General features: G+C 40.6%; 1 protein-coding gene across 4 annotated transcripts in view; it reads left to right on the forward strand.

Moving 5' to 3' along the window:
* Positions 1 to 13,888: 13,888 nt before the first annotated feature.
* Positions 13,889 to 24,329, forward strand: part of RHOBTB3 (Rho related BTB domain containing 3) — a 28,851-nt gene continuing 18,410 nt past the window's right edge. For all 4 annotated transcript variants that reach the window (XM_057398384.1, XM_057398386.1, XM_057398385.1 and 1 more), the window contains exons 1-4: positions 13,889 to 14,034; positions 14,270 to 14,486; positions 21,492 to 21,684; positions 24,015 to 24,166. In XM_057398384.1, coding sequence (XP_057254367.1) covers positions 14,033 to 14,034; positions 14,270 to 14,486; positions 21,492 to 21,684; positions 24,015 to 24,166 — 564 coding nt within the window. In that variant the 5' untranslated portion in view covers positions 13,889 to 14,032. The remainder of the gene's footprint in view (positions 14,035 to 14,269; positions 14,487 to 21,491; positions 21,685 to 24,014; positions 24,167 to 24,329) is intronic.

Here is a 24,329-nt window from a genome sequence, read left to right on the forward strand (position 1 = left end):
TGTAGTGGCTCTTGCTTGTTTTGTTGTTGGGGTTTTTCTTTGTTTGTTTATTGCGAGCACATTTTTATACATAAGTTTGAAAAAGTGTGCTTTCTGTTTAGAGCCAAAAGTTAGGTTTCTCTGTGTGTTCACTGAATAATATCAGACTGGCCCCAAAAGCTCCTCCAAGAAGGTTTCCCTCCCTGGTGCTGAGCAGACTGGGCTCTTGAACATAGTGGCTTCCCCTGCCTGCAATTCCTTGGGATGTATTTTTGGTGATTTCTTGACTGTTTGCAAAGTTCAGTCACAATCAGATTCAGTTTGAAGTTGTCTGGTCTTCTGTAGGTTTCTCTTGTGCGTGCAGCGGGCTGTCTTGCTTTTAAAGTGTATGTGAAGGGTAAGTAAGTCTGGGTCAACACCACTGCTCATATAAATGTATGTATTTAAAAGTAGAGAGGCATAGGGAAGTATCAGAGCAAAACATCTGTGCCCAACTGGTCACAATGCAAAAAGCAAACCACACAATCAATTTATTTCATCATGTTTAAATTTAGATGTCCAACTCTGATCATTCATTCTTACATTGATCTCATGGTTGATAGGAAGAAGTGGCACCTTCAAAGTGCCTTGGAGCTGACCTGTTTTAGTTTTGTATTTTATAAGAACTACCACACAGAAATGCTCTCCTTCACTGCTGCCACTGCCTCCTCCTCCTTCTCTTGCAGAACTCCTCAGCCAGCCAGTGCTGAGGAGATAAGATGTAAATGTGTACCTGAATTGACTCATGATTGCTTAGATAGTATTTTTATTGTTTGGGTTGGGTTGTTGTCTGGGAAAATAATGCGTAAATAGATATTCACTATTTGGATTAATAAAAATGCAGTTCAGTATAAGAAAGTACTAATTACAAGTAATTTGCTATTAGCTGTATTGACATTTAGTAGAAAGTAACAGGAAGTTTTACTTGACAGTTTCATGAACATGTTCACATCTGTAGAAAAGTGACCATTTTGCAGAATTGAATTTTCTGGCTAAAAACCAGTAAAGTGTTTAATCAAGTGTTCACTGTTAATCATATGAAATCAGTGGAACTACATGTCTCAGTTTAGGTATGTCTCTTTTTTTCAGTGCTTCTCATAATAACTCTCTGCAAGCTTTTGAGGTGTTTTTGCTTTTACTTTAAACATGTTCTTATTCTCAGGGAGATCATATTAGTAGCTAAAGTTTGTCAGTTAGTTTGCTTTTTCTTGCTGATGATCACAGAAGGAACAGAGAATTATTAACTTGGGTAGCTGTGAACAAAGGAAAGAGTTGCCTGGCCCTGGCTGTTAGATTTTTTTTCCCTTTTGCCTTTCTCTCTTTTTACTCTTTTTCTCTTTTCTCTCTTTTCTCTCTTTTTATTCCTTTTCCCCTTTTCCTTTGTTCTCTTCTTTTTTTTTCTTTTTTTTTTTTTACAGCAAAGAATAAACCCTACAGAGTATTACAGTTGCTACGTTAAAAAAAAAATGCACTACTCAGTTTTGTCTGAGCTTTGAAGTGGTAGATTATGCACCAAATTTGAAAATACTGTAACCATTTAAACTCCTAGAGTTGGACATTTCTGAGCCTCTTAACAGCGCTTTCTAGGTCTCTGGTTATACTGCCATATCATGTGAAGACATGGAAAATGAGGAGATTATCTTGAAAAGGAGCCAGTCAGGCGATTGGTGGAGAGAGATAAAGGGAGAACACAGCAGGATCCCAGCTGTGATGGGAGGGCAAGGACAGCAAGCACTGGAGCTGCCTGAGAAAGGAGGGCCAGGATAGGTGGGAAGAAGGGGTATTGGTACTCATGAGGGAAGGAGACATCAGTGGGGAAAAACAGAAAAGTAAGCAAAAGGTACTTTTGGCAGCAAGGAGACTGAAGCAGGGTGGGGGACTGAGTGCCTCCAAGTCCAGGAAACCATTTCTGAGATGGTGGAGGGCTGGGATGTGCCCATTTGCAATTACAGACTAATAGCAGGACAAGGAGGGAGACAAGGAGCAGTTTATTTAAGGCAGTGAGACTGAGCTGACATTTAAGGGACAATGAAGAGGCAGAATTGTGGGCAAGAGGCCAAGAAGTCACTAGCTGGATAATCAGAGCTTCCTGGAGAGATTCATTAATGAGAGCAATGTTAAGATCAACCCTCCAAATCCTTCAGGAGTGTTTTCTTGGTGGTAGTTTTGGGGATTTAGTTTAATTTGCCAAATGAGCGAACACCATCTGTTTTCCCTTCATTAATTAGCCAGGCAAAGAACAGAGAAATACTATTTTGTGCTTTGAATTGAAAATTTTCATGCTGCTGGCTTTGTGAGACACTCAGGCTCTGTAAGCTGCTTTCACAAGCAGCTTGAATAAGTAAACAAGTTCTATTTATCTTATCATGGAGCCATCTTTTCAAGAAAGAGATGTGAAAACTGTGAGTGTAGGAGTTTTAACAGCAGCTTGGGCCTTGGCCTGATGTACTTGGACCATCAACCTTAATTAGACAATTTTAACTGCGAGACTGGATGCTATATGTTTTCCTTCTACATGCAGTGCCTTGTTCTGCAATGTCTCATTGACTTCATTTAGTGCTACACATGAAATAAAGGACACCTTTACTGTGAAAAGTGTCAGGATTGAGAGGTTCGTGGACATACCCCATACACTGATGTGAGAGGTCTTTGCAGAAAACCTGCAAACATTCACACAGTGTCTGGTCTGTAGGAAATTAACTTTAAAACCATCCTTTCACTGTTGAAGCCCTCTTCAATAGCTTTGTACAGTTCCTAATTTCATGCCTAACTTTGGAATGAAATCAGGTCTGAAGTTTGCATGTGTGTTTTCGTATATGATTGGAAAAGTACATGGGCTTGTGAAAATCAGCATTCACCAATTCACAAACATCCCACTGCTTTGCCCACTTGGCTTGGCAGCTGTTTTGAAGGTTACTGGAGAAGACAGGGGATAGGGAATGAAATAATATAGCCGGAGAGGTACTTCAGCCTGTAGTGATGTGTGGGGTGAGGGAATATGTTTGAGGAGCCTGCCTTTTGCTAGCAGTGCTGTGGCAGAGCCAGTCCCACAGCAGATTCAACCAGCGGGGTCTTCCTGCTCCAGCTCCTTCTGAGGCATCCTGGTTACTTTTTCCATTTCTGTTTTTTAATAACTGATAACTGATTAACTATACAGACAAAATATTCTGGCATTCAAAAACGTGTGCTGCTTCTGTGTTGATCTCTTATCTGAATAGACTTTCCTTCCCTAATTTGGACAATGCAAGCTTTAGCAGTAATTACCTGTTCATTTCTATGAACACAATTTTTCCATGTTGTGCAGCATGGAAGAATCCTTTCTGAGAAAGTTCATAGAGAAAAATAGAGTAAGTCAATAACATTGCCTCATATAGCCCACATTTTCAACTTCTATCAGTCAGTTCCTTGGTGAATAATATTACCTGCACTTCATAGTTTTGAAACTGAAGCAGAAAGTAACGTTTAAAATGTTCCCTAGTTTTGGTATATATTGATGAGTATTTCTCAGTGTAAGTTCTGAAAGTGAAACAAAAGTAATATTAAACATGGTTTTGGCATTTGCCCAAATTCTCCCCATATTTCCCCAGGGCAAAATGGAAACAGGAAGGAATCCAGACATTCCTTTGTGCTAAACAAAATTAACTGGATTTCTTCTCTTTTTAAGTTCAAAAATGACAAAACTGGAGCTGTTCTAAATCTCCTTCCTGAGATTCTAGATAAGTGACACAGCTTGTAGTTGCTGCCCCTTGCAAAGGGCAGCTGTTGTGCACTTTGTGGTAACTAGCTTTTCCATTACTTAAGCAATGACATATTTAGCCATTTCATACACATATAGTTCTGCTTGTGAGAAAGCTCCAGAATCCTCCCTGTGCCTGGCTCTGCAGGGCTCACCCATCACTCTACAGCTGTGGTCAGCACCCGAAGGGACAGTGTATTCCTTTACAGACTATTACTGATTGCTAATGAAATCCTCACCTCCATGAGAAGTTCGTGGTTCATGCAATAGCTGCTGTGGTTCAGGTGGTTGCCAGCAAAAGCTAGAAGTGCACGTGGATGGTCTATGCCCATTCCGGAGATGACTTTGATCAGAGTATTTTGCAAACCACTGTTGATTGCTGCATGGCCAGGCTGGGTTGGACCTGGGAATGGGTAGGAAGAGTGAGAGTATCAGTTTATTTTGTCAAAGTTTTTCTGGATAAAATAAAAAATGCAACTTCATCTTGGGATCACTGACAAACTCCCGGTGTTGAACATAAACCAGGCTTTTGCAATGTCATCTCTGTACCTCCGGAGCAACATACACATTAATAAAGAATTAATATCGCTAATGAAATCACTGTCAAGGTCTTTCATGTATCACCCACCTCCAAGGTTCCCTTCCAGTCAAGGAAATGGAACAGTGGAGGGAAGGTGCCCAACAGCCAGGAAACCTCAGGTGTTTATTTCAAACTATGTTTCCAAAACAAGCAGCTCTCACTCTTTGCAAGATCATTTTTAATCCACCTAACAGCACACATATCTGACTGTAGCTACATCCTGCTCTGCTGAAGGTGGGGCTTTCTCTGCTGAGACAGGGTTTTGGCACAATACTGCATGGTCCCTGGGAATGGTACCTAGGTTTCAATTTGGATTGAGAGGAGCTAAGTACATTCTTATGCATATAAGATGCATATTATACAAACCTCTGTACATAAAGCTCTAGCTGCTAGGCTTCAGCACATGCTGAATGGCAAATAAGGTAGCTGAGAGATGATGCCTTCAGTCAAGATGCAAGATCGAAGGATAATGATCTCAATTATTCCTGGCAAATGGGGCAAAAAATTAACATAAATGGTGTTTCTTAACTTCAGGTCCAGTCCGATATCTCTGAACTGAGATACTGAAAACTTGTCTGGGATTACTTTTTTTGTTGTTCTTTTTTTCTGAGTACGTAACAACATACAGCTCTTTCATGTGAAAAAACAGCTTTCTTCAGTGGTTGTTCCAGGTAAACACTCCATACTTAAATGAATCACAGCATAAAGTGCGAAGAAAATGAGAAATATAGAGTCAGTCACTGCCCATTAATATTTGTTTGAAGTAAATTGCCTAAATTTATTTAAGAATTCTAGTAAGGAAAAGAATCTTTCAGATTAGCTACAAATTTTTCCCATCTGTGGTGAATTCATTCACTCAAGGTGGAAGTGGCAACTTAGTTTTGAGACAAGAACCTTTTTAATGCTATCTGGTCATAGTTGCTATCCCAACCCTGTGCTATGACCTTGGTGATAGATTTGAGACTACACTCTCAGTTCTTCTTAATCTGGAGTGTAATGAGAGAATTAAAGCGCTACAGAGAAAACGAAAAGGTGGCCGGTGAATGTTCATAGAATCATGGAATAGTTAGGGTTGGAAAGGACCTTAAGATCATCTAGTTCCAACCCCCCTGCCATGGGCAGGGAAACCTCACACTAAAACATGCCACCTAAGGCTTTGTCCAACCTAGCCTTGAACGCTGCCAGGGATGGAGCATTCGCAACCTCCCTGGGCAACCCATTCCAGTGCCTCACCACCCTAACAGGAAAGAATTTCCTCCTTATATCCAATCTAAACTTCCCCTGTTTAAGTTTTAACCCGTTACCCCTTGTCCTATCACTACAGTCCCTAATGAAGAGTCCCTCCCTAGCATCCCTATAGGCCCCCTTCAGATACTGGTAGGCTGCTATGAGGTCTCCACGCAGCCTTCTCTTCTCCAGGCTGAACAGCCCCAACTTTCACAGCCTCTCTTCATATGGGAGGTGCTCCAGTCCCCTGATCATCCCCGTGGCCCTTCTTTGGACTTGTTCCAACAGTTCCATGTCCTTTTTATGTTGAGGACACCAGAACTGCACACAATACTCCAGGTGAGGTCTCACAAGAGCAGAGTAGAGGGGCAGGATCACCTCCTTCGACCTGCTGGTCACGCTCCTTTTGATGCAGCCCAGGATACAGTTGGCTTTCTGGGCTGCGAGCGCACACTGAAGCCTGCTCATGTTTTCTCACCAACCAACACCCTGAAGTCCTTGTCCACAGAGCTGCTCTGAATCTCTTCTCTGCCCAACCTGTCGCTGTGCCTGGGATTGCTCCCACCCAGGTGTAGGACCCTGCACTTGGCATGGTTAAACTTCATGAGGTTGGCATCAGCCCACCTCACAAGCGTGTCAAGGTCCCTCTGGATGGCATTCCTTCCCTCCAGCATATCAACCAAACCACACAGCTTGGTGTCATTGGCAAACTTGCTGAGGGTGCACTCAATCCCACTGTCCATGTCAGCGATGAAGATGTTACACAAGACCGGTCCCAACACCAATCGCTGAGGAACACCACTTGTTACTGGTTTCCAGCTGGACATTGAGCCATTGACCACAACTCTTTGCGTGCGGCCATCCAGCCAGTTCTTTATCCACCGAGTGGTCCATCCATCAAATTGATGTCTCTCCAATTTAGAGACAAGGATGTCGTGTGGGACAGTGTCGAACGCTTTACACAAGTCCAGGTAGATGACATCAACTGCTCTACCCCTGTCCATCAGTTCTGTAGCCCCATCATAGAAGGCCACCAAATTGGTCAGGCAGGATTTCCCCTCAGTGAAGCCATGCTGGCTGTCACCAAGCACCTTGTTGCTTTTCATGTGCCTTAGCATGCCTTCCAGGAGAATCTGCTCCAAGATTTCCCAGGCACAGAGGTGAGACTGACTGGTCTGTAATTCCCTGGGTCATCCATTTTCCCCTTCTTGACAATGGGGGTTATATTTCCCTTTTTCCAGTCATCGGGAACTTCACCTGACTACCATGATTTCTCAAATCTGATGGCCAGCGGGTCAGGGGGTCTTTAACAGATCCCCACAGTAATGTCTCCCATAGCTATATTGCCTTTAACCCCAACCCTTGTTGTTTTTCATGTGCCATGGTTCATGGACTCAGAGAAAAAAAACACAAAAGAAAGGAAAAAAAAAAAAAAACCAACAAAGCAAAAAACCTGTACACATAAATTTTGTGGGTGATATTATCAGATTGTTGCACTTACTGACTGGCTGTTTCAAGCTCCTCTTGGTCAGAAATTAAAGAGCTAAAAGGAGTGGATTTTAAAATATGTTCTCTAGCAGAGAAGTACATATTAAACCATGAATGTGCCAAAATAAGATTAAAAATAATTTAATCCCATTTAGCAATCTTTAGATACGTGTCACAAAATATTTCTATATACTAATTCATCACCTTGCTGACAGCTCAATTTCCAATTGCTAAAAACGTTTTTACTGGTAGTGGAAAATACTTTTAAAGACCAGAACTTTTCATATAAGTTCCATTTATGTTTAGGGTTTTTTTAAACTCTTCTGCCATAATAAAAATGATGCTGTTTGTCATATGCTCTTTCTGTCTTCAGTTTTAAACTGGGAAGTGAGTCCTCATCTGTAGCAGCTTATGAATATGAACAATACCAACTTCGTTCTCATTTATGCTTAAGTACAGAAAAAGTTAACTTCTAAGAAAGGGGGAAAGAAGATTTATGAAATTCAGACAAAATTTCATTCTTTTATATTAACAAGACATAATGTTTTACTATGAGGTTAATAGAAGCAGAGGGAAATGCATAAAGCATTTACTTCCATTAAAAAAGCAGCACACCTGCCATGGAAAAAAAAAAAAAAACACAAGTCAAAAAGGAAGTTTAAACAATTTACTTATTGCAAGGTTTGCTAGGACTTTGTAGACACTAAGTGGAAAACAAACCTGATGTGTAACTTGCATGTGTGTTCTTTTCATTCAGTGCAAACAGCTCTCTTTGCAGTTACTTGCCAGTAACTTAAACTATTTAGCAGTTATTTATTTTTTCTGCAGTATCAAGAGTCATATATTGTTATAATACAGGAAAAATCCTCTTCTTGCTCTTTTCTGTAAGTGGTCTTTATTTGAAATATGAAAAATTCAGACCCTAATCCTGATTGTTTCTGAGCAGACCTTCTTTCATACTGACCAGCCTGATCTTTTGCTCTCATTTTTCTTGCCACTACAATACTAATAATAAAGCATTAGACACTAAAGCTAGTTACCAGAAAATACCTAGTACAAATCAGTCTGTTTATATCTGCGCAAACTCTAGACCAGCAGCAAATACAAGGTAATTTGTGGTTTTATTTACCTCAAAGTGAAGCATGAAAATTCCGTGCTGACTTGTGGATTAAATCAAGGTTTCATTTTTCATTTGGAGAGCTGGTTTTTCTTATTTTTATAAAATGCCAGCTTTTTTATTGAAAACTTTCTGCTGGAAAACTTACACAATTTGTCCTGGTCTGCCTCAGTGATTTCACAGGTGAGGCATTTAGTGCAGATGTGCACTTCAAACTAAACAACAAATAAATAAACAACAAAAAAAACCACCAAAAACCAAAAACCAACCAACACCAAAACTATACCAAGGCAACACTGTGAAAATAAAAATTACAGAGTGCTGGGTATTTCTATTTCCCTCCCCTTCAGAGGGAGTGATTGCCAGCTTTGCTTCCAGAGGAATCAACGCTTAAGAAAGTCACATTGTCCCTACCATCCACCTGTCAGCCCTTAGACTTATGGTGGAAAAACCTTGAAGATACTAAATTCCTCCTAGTTTTGTAAAGATAAGCTGTTCAGTAGTGAGACCTCAATTAACGCTCCTTCAGAGACAGCAGCTGAAACCTGAACCCTTCTGTGACTATATATTACATACCTGGGGCTGGAGGCAGGAAAGTCGTCATTCACTGGCTTCTGTTCTCAAAAATAATCTGTTTATAAAGACACTTTCATTTATGTCCCTTTATCACGTGCCATTTCTTACATCGCATGCACATTTGTCGCCCAGGAAAGGCTCCTGAGCAGCCAAATACCTTCTGAGAGTGGGCTTCTGTTCTGGTATGAGAAATGTCAGAGTGCAGGGGAATGCAAGAGACTGTGAGAGTAAAATCAAGTGATTTTCTGTTATGGTGAAAGCAGGAAGGACAATATTCAAATCCATAAAAAACATTCAGTTACCACACACAGATCATTCTCTCTTGCTGCTTTGATATACCTCCCTGTAGTTACAGGTATGTGGACAGCAAAGGAGGTTGGGAGCTAGAACGAGTATTAAATAGCAGTGAAATCATAACAGAAGGGAAAATAAGAAAGTGGAAGTCAGGAAAATAAATAGTAAAAAACAAACAGCCAATTTAAAGTCTAGCACTGAAATGGAACTTTGGATATTTGGAAACTGAAATCGTATTTTAAAATATGATCATGGCCATCCAGTGGCCACTTGGAAGATGTTTGACATCTGTATAAGGACCTGATGAACAATGTGCTCTATCTTTTAATTCTGGAGAGCTGCAGTTGTATAAAAAGGGTTAGAATGTAATTTTAAGCAGGAAACTTACTCCTGATGATGTGTTATTTATGACTTGTTGAGAACTTACAAATTTGATAGGTGAGTAACTGTTGTTTATATCCATATAGGATATGGTAGACATTTGTATCTCGGGTATAATCTTCGTTCTTTAATTTTCTCTTCTTAAAATGCATATTAAATCGCATGTTTAACCAACATTATTAGATTGTTTTCATTTACCTGTTGTAATGAATGCTACCCACACTCTTGCAATATATTTTTAGTAAAGAAAAGTTAGAAACTGTATACATTACGGAACAGAACTTTGGGCAGGCAAAGGTCAGAGCTTCTGCAGGACCCCATTAAGTAGTTTGAGGCACTTCTCCCTGTAGAATTGATGCACTGGGTCACTCGGTCTTAAGCACTTATCCAGGGGATCATAAAGTGGATTAAAATAGCCCAGAACTTTCAAAACATGCTGAGCATATGCCATCCCTCCCCTACACCAAGCTACAGGAGCATCTCTTGCCCAGGCAGGCACACAACCTCTCCAAATACATTGTGGAAGGAGATAGGCAAACAGAGACCTGTAGGGTGGTTTGGTCATATGTCTGGCCATGCCACCTCAGGAGAGACCTTTCCCTGCTCTCTGGTGGGGGCACCTGCCCCTCCACCATTCCCCTTGGTGCTTGCTGCATGCCCACCTCTCCTGCAGCTCAGCTTCAGCCACAGGCCAAGCCAACAAGCCTTGGTATGGAGAACCGGGGCAGGCTGGGGTGGGGATGGTGCTCCTCTGCATGACATAATGGTCCGCATCCACCTCAGGGTGATAGCTTGTTTTTGGTTGTTTTTTTAATCCTTTGGCTTGTGTTCTAGTGAAACTAACAACACTTGTTAAACAATGACATGAGAATTACAAGGTGCAGCTGTACAACCACAGATGGGGATTCTTGCCAGTATGAACAGGGTGTCTTCTGCAGCATGTTGAATTTTTAATCCTTCATTTCTGCAGCAGGTTGAAGCATGTAAGCACCAGATGGGGCCCTTCTGATATACAGGACTTTGTTGTCTTCACTGCTGAGGGCAGCAGGCCTGGAGGGCAGCCCTTGTGCTGGACTTCTGCAGCAACAGAGCTGGTTTCTGGTAATCTGTGGCTCACCCTCACAGTATTAGGGGCTTTCCACAATTCAGTTTTTGCTTCCATAGCTCTGTTCTGCTACAAACACTGAAATGTAAGCATACTAATAAGCCACATAATAAACCACTTAAGCAGTGCTTTAAATATTAGAAGTGTCATTTGTCTTTCTTCTTCTCCTCCCATCAGATCATTTTCCACCTTCTTCATATTTTTGATTCAATATTGGGCTGATATTACATTACTTGACCTGAAAGTAAATAAAAAACAGTTACAGTAGATGTGAATAAGTGGTCAGGAGTAGATAACATTTACAAGAGAGTTCCTCAGAAACTCGTATCAGAAACCACAGAGCTGGGTCTCTATCACTGGAGGTTGAGTGACCCAGCCATCAGAGGCTACCAATACGTTCAAAAACTGCTTTAGTGGGGCCAGAGGAATGCCAAAATGATAGGACTGGCTGCCATTCCTCGTGAGATCATACAGTCTGTGATAGAAACTGAAATCAAGGGACATATGGAGAACACAATCTGTTGTGAAGGTGGTGGAGAGGTTCCAGTGAAGTCTGGCATAATCGACATTTGGAGGAAGGGCAGTAAGTATGCCGATACAGGGGGTCGTGTGGGCATAATAATCCTCTTGCATTTTCAAAAAGCCTTTGAGAAGCTTTTTGCAAAGCTGATTAAGTTTGTAAAGAACCTAAGTTGCCGCAAGATGGGATGAGAAGTTGGGTTTTGGGCTGAAAGCTGGTGTAAGAAAAGGAAGAACAGTGAAGGACAGGATGTAGTCACATCAGAAGCAGTGAGTTTCTCATGCACCTAAACTTGTTCATCACATCAGCAGCAGCTCTGCTGACATGCAGAGTCAGCTAATGAGTGTGCTTGGCAACAGCTTTGAATCCAAGTGCATTGAACTCCCACACTGTCCTGAAAATACGGGCCAGTTAGTCACATGTGAATCAGTGCAAGTAAGGCTACAGCTTCCACAAGTTTAAAAAAAACCTTCCTCCTGGACTTGGCTGCAGTTATTTCTTTGCCATGAAAAATGTCATTACCCTTTTGTCAGCAAAGACTGCATATTTGTTTTCATTGCCTATCTGAGATACTAGCTAGAAAGCTTCCATAGAGATAACTTGAAACAAAATAATAATGTCACAGTGTAAAATGTGTGAGGCTAAGTATGCCTTTTTTTTCTGAACGCTGTCAAAGACTCCCTTTACTGCTGTTTTGTCTTTGTATGTCAGCAGCAATGGGAACTGCCTGCTGGCTGAAAAGTTTGTTGATACAGGATATTTGACTTCCAGTTTGCCAAAGAGGGGTGCCAAGCAATCCTCTATAATCTTCATCTCTCCTTTAAATGGATCTTTATGGCTTTCCCTTTAAGTGCCCATGTAACTTGCAGAATGCATCTAGATAGGGGTGCCAAGAAACTTCTCTGTTCCTGAGGTTTATCACCCTGCAAAAATAAACTCATTTTCTTTTCTACTTTTTGCTTGTTTGTTTGAAATGTATTACACAGTCCCTCAGCAATGCAGAGAGAAATGGGGTTACAGACCTACTTCCACAGAAGAACAGATGGCACTTTCATCCAGTTTTAGTGCTTACCTTTTAAATGTTGTTTCGAATTTGATGGCTGAAGAGTTACTAAAACACTGTGGTGTTTCAGTCTGTTACCTTTAGGTGCTGTTCGCAAGGTGAGATGAGTGCCACATTCACCATCTGCATAATTTGCCAAGGTTCATGTTTCCAGCAGTTCTAATTAGTTTCCCAGGTGGTTCAAGGAAGGAGTGAAATGAAAGCCAGCGTTTTCTGCCACCCTCCATCTCTGCCTCATACACTTGGGCAGAACTAGGTCCACAGCAAAGACTAAGCTATGCTAATTGGAGCTATGCTAATTGTGTTAATTGAGTCACTTCTCACTACAGCTGCCTCATTTACCAGCCTGTATTTTCTGTGTGTTGTGTGCAAGACTGCATGTGTATACGTATCACAGAATCAGAATTGTTTGTGTTGGAAGAGACCTTGCAGATCACCTAGTTCCAATCCAAGTATGTAAACATATGCATGTGTATATGTGTGTGTATATTTATTTGCTTATTTAGCTACACTAGTATTGTAAAGAACATTTCTCTCAAAGGTTTCCTCATTTTCAACAGCTAAACCACTACAAGTTTGAATTTAAATATTCAAACTTCTTCTTTTTCTAGGAGGGAAACAGAAAGAAAACCTCTACCTGTCATCTTAGCTTTCTAAGGAAAGCTAGATTGAAAAGCAGAAGAAGCTGGCATGTGATGAAAAACAGGGAAACAAAACTGTTGGTAAATTATCTGTTTGTTTGGTTTGCTTTATGTTTGGCTGGATTTTTTTTCAGTAGGCCCTGTAAAATTTGTAATAAAAAATATAAATACTATTTGAGATGATTAGCATAAAATATGTATTAATGTTTATGATTTCTAAAAATGGTTCAGCCAGTCAATACACTCTTGGCATAAAACTTTGGCAGTTGCATCAGTTGTCACCTCCCACATTTTTCCATTTTGGAATAGTATCTTTCTCAGAGTATGGACTCTTGCAGGAAAAGGTCTGTTAATCACTCTGTTGACAATCATGTTAAGACCGGTGTTGCCTGAGTTCTTGCCTGGGGGATTAACAGCACCATGTGTTCACATAATAGGGAGCGTTTACTTATCATTTAGGATACCTAAAATATTTTTACTCTGTTTTGTTGGGTTTTTTTACTCTAATGTGCAAGTGTTTTCTGACAGAGAACATGCCATTGCAGGATGGATTTGGTCTCAGGTATTTGTGTTCATTTTATTTTAATTACAGAGTGTCCATTTTGAAAACAGTGCTTTAAACATCACGTGTATGCTAAAAAATCCACATGGCATTTCAGAAATTGTCAACCTGATTTTGAAAAGATAGATGTTATTTGACAACAAGAAGTTTAAATACTTTAACTGAGGGTCTTCACACTGCTTTCTTCTTCCACTGTGACAGTCCCTCGGTGCTGGTCTCTCCTAATAGCACAGAGGAGCTGTGGCAGCGACTCAGTGTCATGATGTTGGTCCTTCTCCTGCAGGAGCCTGGAAGGCAAGCACTGCCTTACCACTCTGGTCAAGCGCCTCTGTTTGCCTCTGCTGACCCAGCTGCTCAGCGTTGGCTCCGCAGCAACGTCAGCTTGCTCTGCCCGTCGCGTGTGCTGCGCTCCTGCTTACCGACGTCATGATGTGATGGCCGTGACTGCCCGGCTGGACGCTCGCACTTAGGCTTCGAGTTTCCCCACAGCTGCTGAACGACACAGCCACTGCTGCCTGGGCTGCTCATACTGCTGCCGCTGCTGCTGCTGCTGCTGCCGCCGCGCATCTGGCGTGCGGCTGGAGCCCCTCGCTGCGCACGGCAGGCACTAAGTTAGCCAGGCTGGTTGCAGGCGAGGGAACACAGCAAGAGCTTTGGAGGTCACAGCAGCGAGGCGGAGCGTGGACGCCAACAAATACAAATCCAAGCCAGCTGGGGATTTGTAATGTAAGCAGCATTTCCAGGTTTCTTTTCTGCTTTGCTCTCATGCTGCTGTTGGAGTTGAGATCATGTATGTGTTTTGCTGTTGATTACGGAGGAAGGGGAGGGGGTGTGGGGGGGTGTTAAAATCTAAGGAGGGAAGAGGATTCTGAAGGATTGATCTGTTAGTTTTGACTTAAGGGTTTGGTTTTTTTCATCCGTGCGCTTTGTGTTTGCTAATGCAGCTTTGTCTTTATTTTAGGTCGGTTAATATTGCAGCCTTTGGGAATGAAAGAGATGGGCCTTCTGAGGACAATCAACAGCCAAGCCTGATATGGAGCTATCTCAGGAGAAGCGCTCTCATTTCTGAGATTGACTGCAGCTTGTCTGCCAGTCACGTTGGAAACCCAGCTTTTACTGAGTACCAAGCCTCTGTGTTTGGAAATGTCAGACTGGTGGTACGCGACTGTCCTGTCTGGGTAAGAGATCAGTCTCTGTCTTTTCAACTGGAGTTAACTGTAAGCTGTTTTAATAGGATGAAAATATATCTTAATTTTTCTTTTTTTATTGACAGATTTTATTCACATTGTAATTATTCCAAATAACAAAAGCACATAAAGCATAAGCCAGCAAATGATGCAAAGTCATAGGTGCTGCAGAAGGTTTCTCATTAACAAGCTGCTGCCCACCTCCTCTGCAGGAAGGTGGTATTTTCAGCTGTGCTATTGAGTGAAAACTTTATTGAAGATAATCCGGAGGCAAACAAGAACCTCCTTTTTGTGACACTTCATCACAAGAACTCCCTTCAAATACTGATAAACAATAAAACAAAACATATATATATTTTTTTTTCTCTAAAAATGAAAAGGCAGTTAGTTTTCTGGCTTTGAAAAATAACATATTAGAAGACTTGATATCTTGTAAAAAACCGCGTATGGAGTCATTTTACTTCTGTTATGAAAAAAAAAATCACATTTTAACATTATTTCCTTTATTTGAAGGTAAATAAAGTGGATTTTGGTACTGTTCCAAGTTGTTAGCACGTTCATTAGTAAGTAGGAGACATTAGTTATGAATATGAGCAGATCAATGTGTAAGAAATGATACTGGTAATCTGAATTAAAACATATTTAATGACTACTTAGTAGCCTTAAAAAAAATAAAGCTTAGCAGCTTTTAGAAATTACAACAATAGTAAGTTTCAGCTCCATAATTCTATCCTTGTTTGATTTTTGCTGTCCTGCAAGGGAAACTGTTTCGGGGATCTCCAGGAATCACAATAGTTCCAGAAATACATACAGTTTGTAATCTTAAAACTCAATAGCTACCCTTCTGCTCTGTGCTTCGCACGCTTTTTTGTCAGCTGCACTTTCCTGACACTGGTTCAGATGGACTGAGGGATCCTGGGTTTAGTCTTTGAAGCTACATGTGACCTGCACATGCAGTTTGCTGAAGTCATTGGAGCGCAGCAATGAGTTAAAGCTCCTGAATATAAATTAAGGCAGTATGACTTCAACAGGGTGTTTCAGAGGATTGGAGGGTGAGAAGGTGAGCAGGGATAGCTGGAGAAGGGGAAGAAGGAACCTGCACTGGAGACACAGTTCATGTGTTTTCATGTTTTTACATTTGCATTTGCTCTTCTACAAAACAGGGTTCTTTAGTTCTGGAGAACTTATCATTTTTGCCCTTGAACAGCTAGCTTGGTATTGTCTGGGGCCTCATATATGTTTCTGAGGTCTCTTGTGCTTTTCTTCTCTCAGCTAAAGGAGGGCAGGAGGTTACTGGGAATGATGAGGAATAATTGGCATGTTTTACTTAGTAGAAGACTTCTCAGGTACATGGAGTAGAGGACATTATTCATTCTGAGTGAAGCTGCCTTCTTGCTGTGGTTAGGTGGAACAGGATTGTTTTCCAGAGTCTGGATGTTTGAGGTTTGTTATGTCAGGGTTGTCCTTTCAGGACTGTTCGTCTGGTAGCCTGGGGAGATGGTACAAGAGTTTCAGAGTGTTAGCTGACACTGCCTCAAGTAATTGACTTTTCTTCATAGAAAAGGATTCTTGCTGCAAGTTACTGAAACATAGAGGTGGTGGTATGGTGGGCCTTGCATTATTTCCGCCTATATCATGTGAGTGTAACATAAAGGCAGATTTGCATTTAAATGAGATTTGTATCTCATCCAGATTAAATTCACATGATTAAGGCAAGCCAGTCCTAGACATAAACTTGGTAATGGCACACTGGTAGCTTTGAATCTCCAAACTCAAGGGTGCTCAGCTGTTGTTGTCCTCTACAGCTCAGTCTGGAAAAGCAGCATGGATGCAAGTCTATCAAGTAGAGATCCCCAGTGCAAGGAGGGACGCTTCAGTAAGACAAAATGTGGTACAGGGTGGATTTGCTCATGCTTCAGTCCTCTGCTCCATGTTTCTCCAAGCTGGGACACTGCTCAGCTTTGTGAGTCTGAAGGACAGGTCAACAGCTCAGGTGTCTTCCTGGTATTCCTGATTTATTATGTTATAGGATATCTTACTATGTACTGTGTATCTCAGATGGCTGCATTAAAGTTTTCCAACAGCCTTCAGTGCCAGTGTACTAATGGTTTTTGGAAACTTGGAGGGTCTGGACCATATGGTCAACCCTGCTGTGGTGAGATTGTCCTTTTGGGCACATGACCGGTAGAGAGCAGCAGTGCTGCCATGGGAGTGTGGTATTTTATAAGCTGAAGGTGAATGAAGGTGGCTGCCAAACTGCAGAGCTAGGAAGCAAGGCTTCTTGGGCATGACTACCCAAGGCAATGCCTATCAAATGTTACAGACAGACACAGGGGAATGGTGTTTCCAGCCTGCTGTGAGACTGCTGCTTTCATATCTCCATAAATATTTTAACTGCCTGTGCAGTTACTATATTCTTTGTTATTGCTTGGCTTGGAAATGACACCGATAAAATCATATTTGCCAACGTGTAAAACAGCATCAGCATGTTGTGAAAACTCTTTCTCATGGCAGTTGCTGGGTGCAGGATGGAAGTGCTGAATTTAGGGAGGGTGTTATTCATGCAGATGAAACAGGATCGTAGAGATAGGGGTAGAGCATACCTTTCAAAATCTGGGGGAAAATGCCACTGTTCCCAAAACTACACTGATCTTCATGTGTCAGTCACTGGGTATATCACTATGGCCCACTGTGTCCTTCACTGCTCTTGCAAAGCTGTGTGCTGGTATCTCTCACATGCACAGGACGCATGTTCTTGTGATTCACATGGCTGGAAAATGTTTTGACAAAAAGTGCAGACCTAAGATGGGAGAAGATACAAAGAACTAGGGAAAACATACGTGTGTACTAACATCCATGGTGAATATTGTGATCTTATTAGCTGACTAGTTGCTAATGCATGCTCAAGTTGGGCTCTCATAAAGCATATTGAACTATCATATCCCAGATTTTCTAATTTGGGGTTGGGGATAAACTTCAGTATAGGAGCTAGTAACTTAAAAGGAGTAAAGATGCAAGATGAATTTTAAGATTTCCTTTGCAAAAGGTTGCTTTATTTAGCAATCTATATCAGATTTGACAGTCTTCGAGACTCAGTTGCCATTATATTGGCTCGTGCGTAGTTTGCAGCATTCTAAATTTTGTTGTGCTTCTGCAAATGTACAAGCGAAAACCAAAGAAAAAGTGCAGGCAGAATTTGTCATATCTGGTGGCAAATGTATCTTTCTTAGCTACAGAATAAAGGATGAAACAGGAGCTCTGATTTGTATTTTGATTAATTTAATTATGATGCTGGAAAATAAGTGGCAGAATTAAAACTTCACTGTGAGTCTCACCTACCTGAGTTAACTCTCCTGTTCTTTCCCCTCTCACATGGGGCAATACTATAAGGATACAGGAGTGTTATAGCCCTTCAACCCTGTGAGCATTCTTATGCACATCCACAGTGTAGTTACCTGGCTTTTTCCTGCCTCAGCATTCTTGCGCTCCTTGTGCTGGCTAGACTGGATGGCCCTTATTATTTTTGAAGATAAAGGAATCTGATCTGCTTTTTAATTTTATTTATTGTTTTTAGAAATCAACATTAATTACTGCTTCAATACAAAACCATAGCTTGAAACTTTTAAATTTTTAATATGTCTTCCTGTCTCATTTTTAAGCTTGGCCATCTGAAGTTGGAAGTTTATACAAGGGATATATCCTGATAAGTTATTTTCCCTACTGTGTTCTTTATTATTGCTTTCTGTGAAGTCATTAAATTTATGAGAGGATAATAAAGGACAATGCTAGCTTTTATTTATTTATTTCTTGGGGGGTGAAGGGGATGTGTGTCAGCTCAACCAGTTAAAGCTGTTTTGGAAAGCTTTTAAGTGGAAAAACAGAAGCAGCATTCCAGGGTTATGGTCTGAATTTTATTTTTGAAGAAGGTAGGGCCTTCTATGCTGCGTCTTACTTAGCTAAGTAAATTCAGGGGAGTTATGGAATGATGCGGACCTGACTGGTTAGAAATTGCGGTGAAACCTTGAAAAAAATGGGGAAGACTCTGGTATGTGGTGTGGAAAGCATCGCTAGAAAGAAGGCTGTGGTAATGGAGAATGGGTCTGTTAATGGCAAACGGATCTGTAAATGGATGCTTGAGAGATACGAGCTTTTCAGTATTCCCAGTGCAGCTCTCTTGGATCCTGGGAAAACCCAGGTAAATGGTCTGGGGCTTCCTTGCCCCCCCAGAGACTAGGTGGACATGGGGACATTTGCGAGCAGCTTTTAGACAGAGTGTGGGCATTGCAAGGGCACTTGTGCTCTGGATTTCACTGCAATTCCACAAAGGCATTCATAAATTATTTTGAACAAAGCATGTATTGTCCTCTTGAGGGGTCATGCGATTTTGTAGGCAAACTGAAGGCTGTATTTTCAATGTTAATACTTGAGAAGTATGGCTTACTAACAGCAAGAATATATTGTGAGACATGTATATTGGAGACATGCAAGGAAAGAATGAAGTTTTTTTTTTCAAATAAGTCCTGAGAGGCTTAAAGGCAGAAGTATAACTATAATTAATAAGGTCATATTATAACAACTGTAGCTGTAGTTACTTTTTCCTTTTGCCAATGGCTGTCTTGGGAAGTGGACCGTGGCAAGAGCAGGATGCATGATGAGGAGTAGCTGCTACATGAATTTCATAGACAGATTTAAGGTTATTCCTGAATCTGAGCTGCTGTTCACTGTATGAAGAAATTCCCTGTTTCACTTTTGCATGAAAGCTTCCCTTAAAGACATAGTCAAGAAGGATCCAAGTGCTCTGTGTCAGTGATGCTTTGGGTAAATAACCCTTTGCTGTCAGAGATGTTTTGGGAGGATTTTCCCAGCACAGGACAGCAATCTGAGCACTCAGTGCTACGCTTGATGTGAAGTAAAAATAATTACCACAAGGTGTCTGGAAACAGGTCTCCTCTGTGTTTTTAAATGTCACATTCATGTTAAAGAATGGGCTCTTGAGAGTGTTAAATCACATATGTGAGAGCAGAGGGAAACCGCGCAACAGTGACAGAAAGGGGGTGTCATGAAATGTTGGTTTGGCACATACTGCATTTTTCACTTCTTGATGTAATCAGGGCTGGCCTGTACCCCAGGAAGGTGGAGTCCATCCCCACCAGAGCTTCATAAACTTTGTTAAAATCCTTCTTGGTAGATGAACAAACAATGCAGTTGTGGCATGGGGCAGTGGCTGAAAGCATAGACCTCCACAAACCTGCTGCAACATGCAGCTATGCGTGTCTGGGAAGCTGTTGTAGCCTGCGCCATGTTTCCATAGGATTTATTTTCTCTAATATTTAGACGAAGAGGTGTATTTGCACATCTGTTTGGCTGTTTTCAGTAATGATTTTGCTAGTTCTCCCCACACCCGCAGAGATGGAAATATGGCAAGTTGGGCAAAGTGTAAGAAGGGTAGAGAAATTGTATGAGGTAATGGCCATATTTTCTTTTTGTTGTCCTTTTTTTTTCCCTCCTAAAATGTAATGGCTTTCTTATTAGTATTATTTTCACTCGGGGAAAAAAAGTAACAAACCCTTTATTATCAGATTATTTTGCTATATGGTATTGACTTCTCAAGCCACTGTTTTGTTATATGCATGAGCAGGCACATGCAGACAAAAAAGTCTTCTTCAACATACTCTGTTGAGATTCTCACCAAGAAGAAGAGCACTAGAGCTGCTGCTGGTTCAGGTTAGGGCATGGAGGATTTTCAGGCTGATACTGAACAGTGTTCTGCTTCAAGAATCAGGCTAAGGTCTGGGGCTAGAGCAGAGTGCATGGCTGCATGTGAATCAGTCCTCTCTTCTGCTGCTGGTGGGGCTGCTGTCAGGATGGAGCCACAGCCCCAGGAACTTTGGTGTCTGGCGGTTCTGTCCTCAGCTGTCAGTCAGGACTAGATTTATGCTGAAGCTACTCAGAAGAGTCAGAGTTGGTTCTTTCCTTGGGCATGGCTGTGTTCATATTAACACATATGAACAGAGCCAGATTTCTATTAACTTAGAAATCTTTCCCAAATCTTGCTGTTTTGTAACAGGAAATGGTGTCATAATGCCCTGGAGAATTCTCTCTGTTGTTAAATGTGCTACAAACCATGTACAAACGAATGACTACATGTAAAAAATGCATGTTACATTCTGTAAGAAGTTTTTATAAACATTTTTTTATTATTAAGGCTTGAACTTGTGGTGGAGTTCTTGCATATTTGTGCACCTGTGCCCTAGACTTTGCTGGTGATAATGCTGGTTATCGCTTTACTCACAGAGATGAGCATGTGCAAACTTGGGCTGTGCTTGAAGACAGCAGCTAGAAGGAAACTGTAGGGCAGTAGGCATGCTTTCTGTCTGCCAGCATGGAGAAACTAAATATTCTGTATTATTTTTTTTTGTTTGTATTCATTTTTTCCCTTAAACTTTTGTCTTATTAATTGCATACAATCCTACTAAAAGTGAACACACTAACACTTGTTAAATCTATGTGGAAGCTCTTGTGAGGCAGATAAAAAGTCACACCCAATTGATGAAACTTGTATTAAAAGTTCATAGCTATGTGACATAGTTCTTTCAATAAAATGTTGTAAATAATGGTTTTGTATTAATTGCTGCAAACCTCTACCACTGAAGCAGCTTTTATTTCCTTAATAAAAACATTTAGAAGTTAAGTAATTAAACAGTAAAGTTGTTTTTTTTCCCTGCTAAGTATATTCCTGGATAAACCCTATTTTTTCTTCTTCCTGAAGAATTCCTGAATTCATAAGAGAGATATATTGTTCATTGTAATGAACAGCTTGTTCTCCAGACAAGGAAATTACAAAGCATGAATTCTGCTCTTTGTTGAATGTCTTCAAATAAGAGATGAAGTTATCTGTTAAAAATACTTCTGTAAGGTTTTGCATTAAGAGCACTGAATGAATTTCACCTTTCCTTTATAGAGAGAAAATTCTTGATCAATGTTTTTTCTGTTTAGGATATATTTGACAGTGACTGGTATACCTCCCGCAGTCTCATTGGAGGAGCTGATATTGTTGTAATTAAATACTCTGTCAATGATAAGACTTCATTTCAAGAACTAAAGGACAATTACATCCCAATGATAAAAAAAACATTAAACCACTGCTCAGTTCCAGTAATAATTTCTGCTATTGGTGCAAGAAAAAACGGTATGTATCCAGTCTCCTGGAGTAATAGTTAAAATCTGACTTGGAATTTAGTTATGCTGTAATTTCAGCAGAAGCCGGTTGTTTTTCCAAGTTGCAATTACTTGGAAAAATCCACTTTGTCAGGATGACAGCACTATGTACATGTATTATGGTTCCATAGGCTGGTGTATTGGAAAGAATATTATGCTTAACCCAGGTGATGAAGGGCATACTGTCCTGCTTTGACCTCTGCAATGACTCTACTTGTGGAGACATCACACACAGAAATTAAACCTAGTCCCTTGGATGAAGCAGCATACATTTGGGTGCATGAGATGAACCCTATGGTTACAAGTTCTCTACTGTTATGTCTCAGGTATCAATTATTTCCATTGAATGAGATTAAGTCCATCAGTTTGCAACCACTGGAGTGGGAAAAGCCTCAAAATTCTCAGGGATGTTGTTAGATGAATGGATACCCTTTGGGTACCACGAAGTGCTGTATGCTGCTTCATCAACAGAGTTGACCTCTTATGGCAGAGTAGCTGTGGTATAGATATGGTATAGCTGTGGCATAGCTTATGATCTCACACAATGCCCTGTCCAGGCTGAGCAGTAGTCTGCTATGAGAACAATTCAAATCAATTGTACACTTAATATTTAAAGTTTTTATTGTATTTCTGTTTAATCAATATGAAAATCACCATTACACAACTGTGTAAGGGCTAAATGGATTTACAAGCAGCTGACACAGGCAAGGCTGCTGAGAACATGTTCACAGTTTGGGTAAACATTAGTAACTCCTGTCTGTTTACAACAGGGAAATAAAATTCAGAAACAATACCACAGATACCAATAGAACAAACATGCAGACTTTACTCCGTGTTTCCAAATGGTTTGCATTGTTCTTTTGTTGATTTTCATATGGTCTTTTTACTCGTGGATCCTGATTTCTCTTTTTTTTAACTAAGCCATGATACAAAATTTGATCCTGTTGGTTGTCTTCTACTTGATGAGTTTGACTAAAACAAGTGTTTCTGAGCGTCTTTACTGCTATGAATGAGAGACATGATGGATGCAGATGTAGACCTTTTGTTTTAATGTACAAATGAATATTTAGCTATATGAAATGTGTTGTCTGTGAATGTAATTCTTGGTTTTCCAGGGTCTGCTTATAATATATATGTTTACTCAGCAATTGAGAAAGAACTGTTAAAGATCTCTTAACAATTACATCTTTATTTTGTCCCCTTTAGTAGTTCACTCATAACATTCAAATGTTTTTATGCTTTGTTTTATACAGGGGTAGTAAAACTGCCATTCTAAAGACAAGGTCTTGCTAAAATAATGTTTGTCTTTCCAACGCCTTTTATTACACTTTTTATTTAAGCGCAGTCTACCACCAGTCTGAATGACTCTGCTACTGGCATTTTACTTTTCCACTAATTTTTTTCTGCCTTCCTCTCAAAATAATGTGACTGTGGGAGAAGTCAGGCTTTCCAGTTACCATTTCGCTTTGGGATCTGCTGGAGTGAACTGCTGTGGGCACACAGAACCCTTTTGTTTCTATTTGTGAAGGTATTTGTGAACACAGCAGGTTGCTCATTCAAAGTACTAAGATCTTAATCCTCTGTAGTACCAAACCATGCTGCTAAAAGAAATAAAAAAAAAAAACAAATAAACTGTTATTTCATGTTACCCATAGGTCTGAGCAGAGGAAATTAATGAAGAGCATGCACAGCACATTTGAAAACGCATCCATGGCATTAAGCAAAGTTGAACTAAGGTGGCTAACAGTTTTTTATCAGTTAACTGATATAATCTTAAAACTACCTATTTTAGATTAAAAAAAAGTTTATGTTAAACGATATGTAATTGAACCATATTCCATTCCAGTATGTACATAAGAGACAGCAAAATTTCCCTTTCTGTTACTGTAGGTATTTCCTGCATGGGCAGGCCACAGTAATTGAACAAGTTTAAAGGTGGCAATAGTGATTGGTAACACCAGCAGGCTAGTACAACACCTGTGCATAGAAGGGTAGCCAGGCCTTAAGTCAGTCCTGGTTTCTGGAAGTCCTGCTTGGCTTTTCAGCCTTGGCAAAACCAAATGTAAAATAACACTAATGTTATTTACAATGAGCTTTGCAGAACCAGTAATATTTTGAACTGATTAATAAGAAGTTGGGTTTGTTTTTTTTTTCCCCCATATTTAGAGATTTCTTAATATAAAACGGCTGTTTCCATTTCCCTCTTTGTTCTTTTCTAAGTAGTGCATCTTTCCAGTTAAGAAGTTAAACATTCTGTATTATTTGACAAATATGGTTGGTTTGTGCCACTTTTTTCCCTAGGAGTGCCTTGTACCTGCCCACTGTGCACATCGGACAGAAGGAGATGTGTCACCACTGCTGAAGGAGTTCAGCTTGCCAAGGAACTAGGAGCCACTTACCTCGAGCTACACACTCTCAATGACTTCTACATACAGAAATATTTTGGAGGCGTGGTGAGTGAGAAACCACTGGGTTGAAAGCAGGATGGCACCCCCCCGATGTTAGGGCTTCAGAGAGGAAGTGGAGGCACACCACAAGCCTTCCCACTGAGGTCAAGTTCCCACTGATGTGAGATTTAGATTAAATTTAAGGAAGAAGTTCTTCCCTGTGAGGGAG

Source organism: Pezoporus wallicus, unplaced genomic scaffold (assembly GCF_028554395.1).
Source record: "Pezoporus wallicus isolate ANWC-B61680 ecotype Strahan unplaced genomic scaffold, APGP_CSIRO_Pwel_v1 contig_6580, whole genome shotgun sequence".
Taxonomy (NCBI): domain Eukaryota; kingdom Metazoa; phylum Chordata; class Aves; order Psittaciformes; family Psittacidae; genus Pezoporus; species Pezoporus wallicus.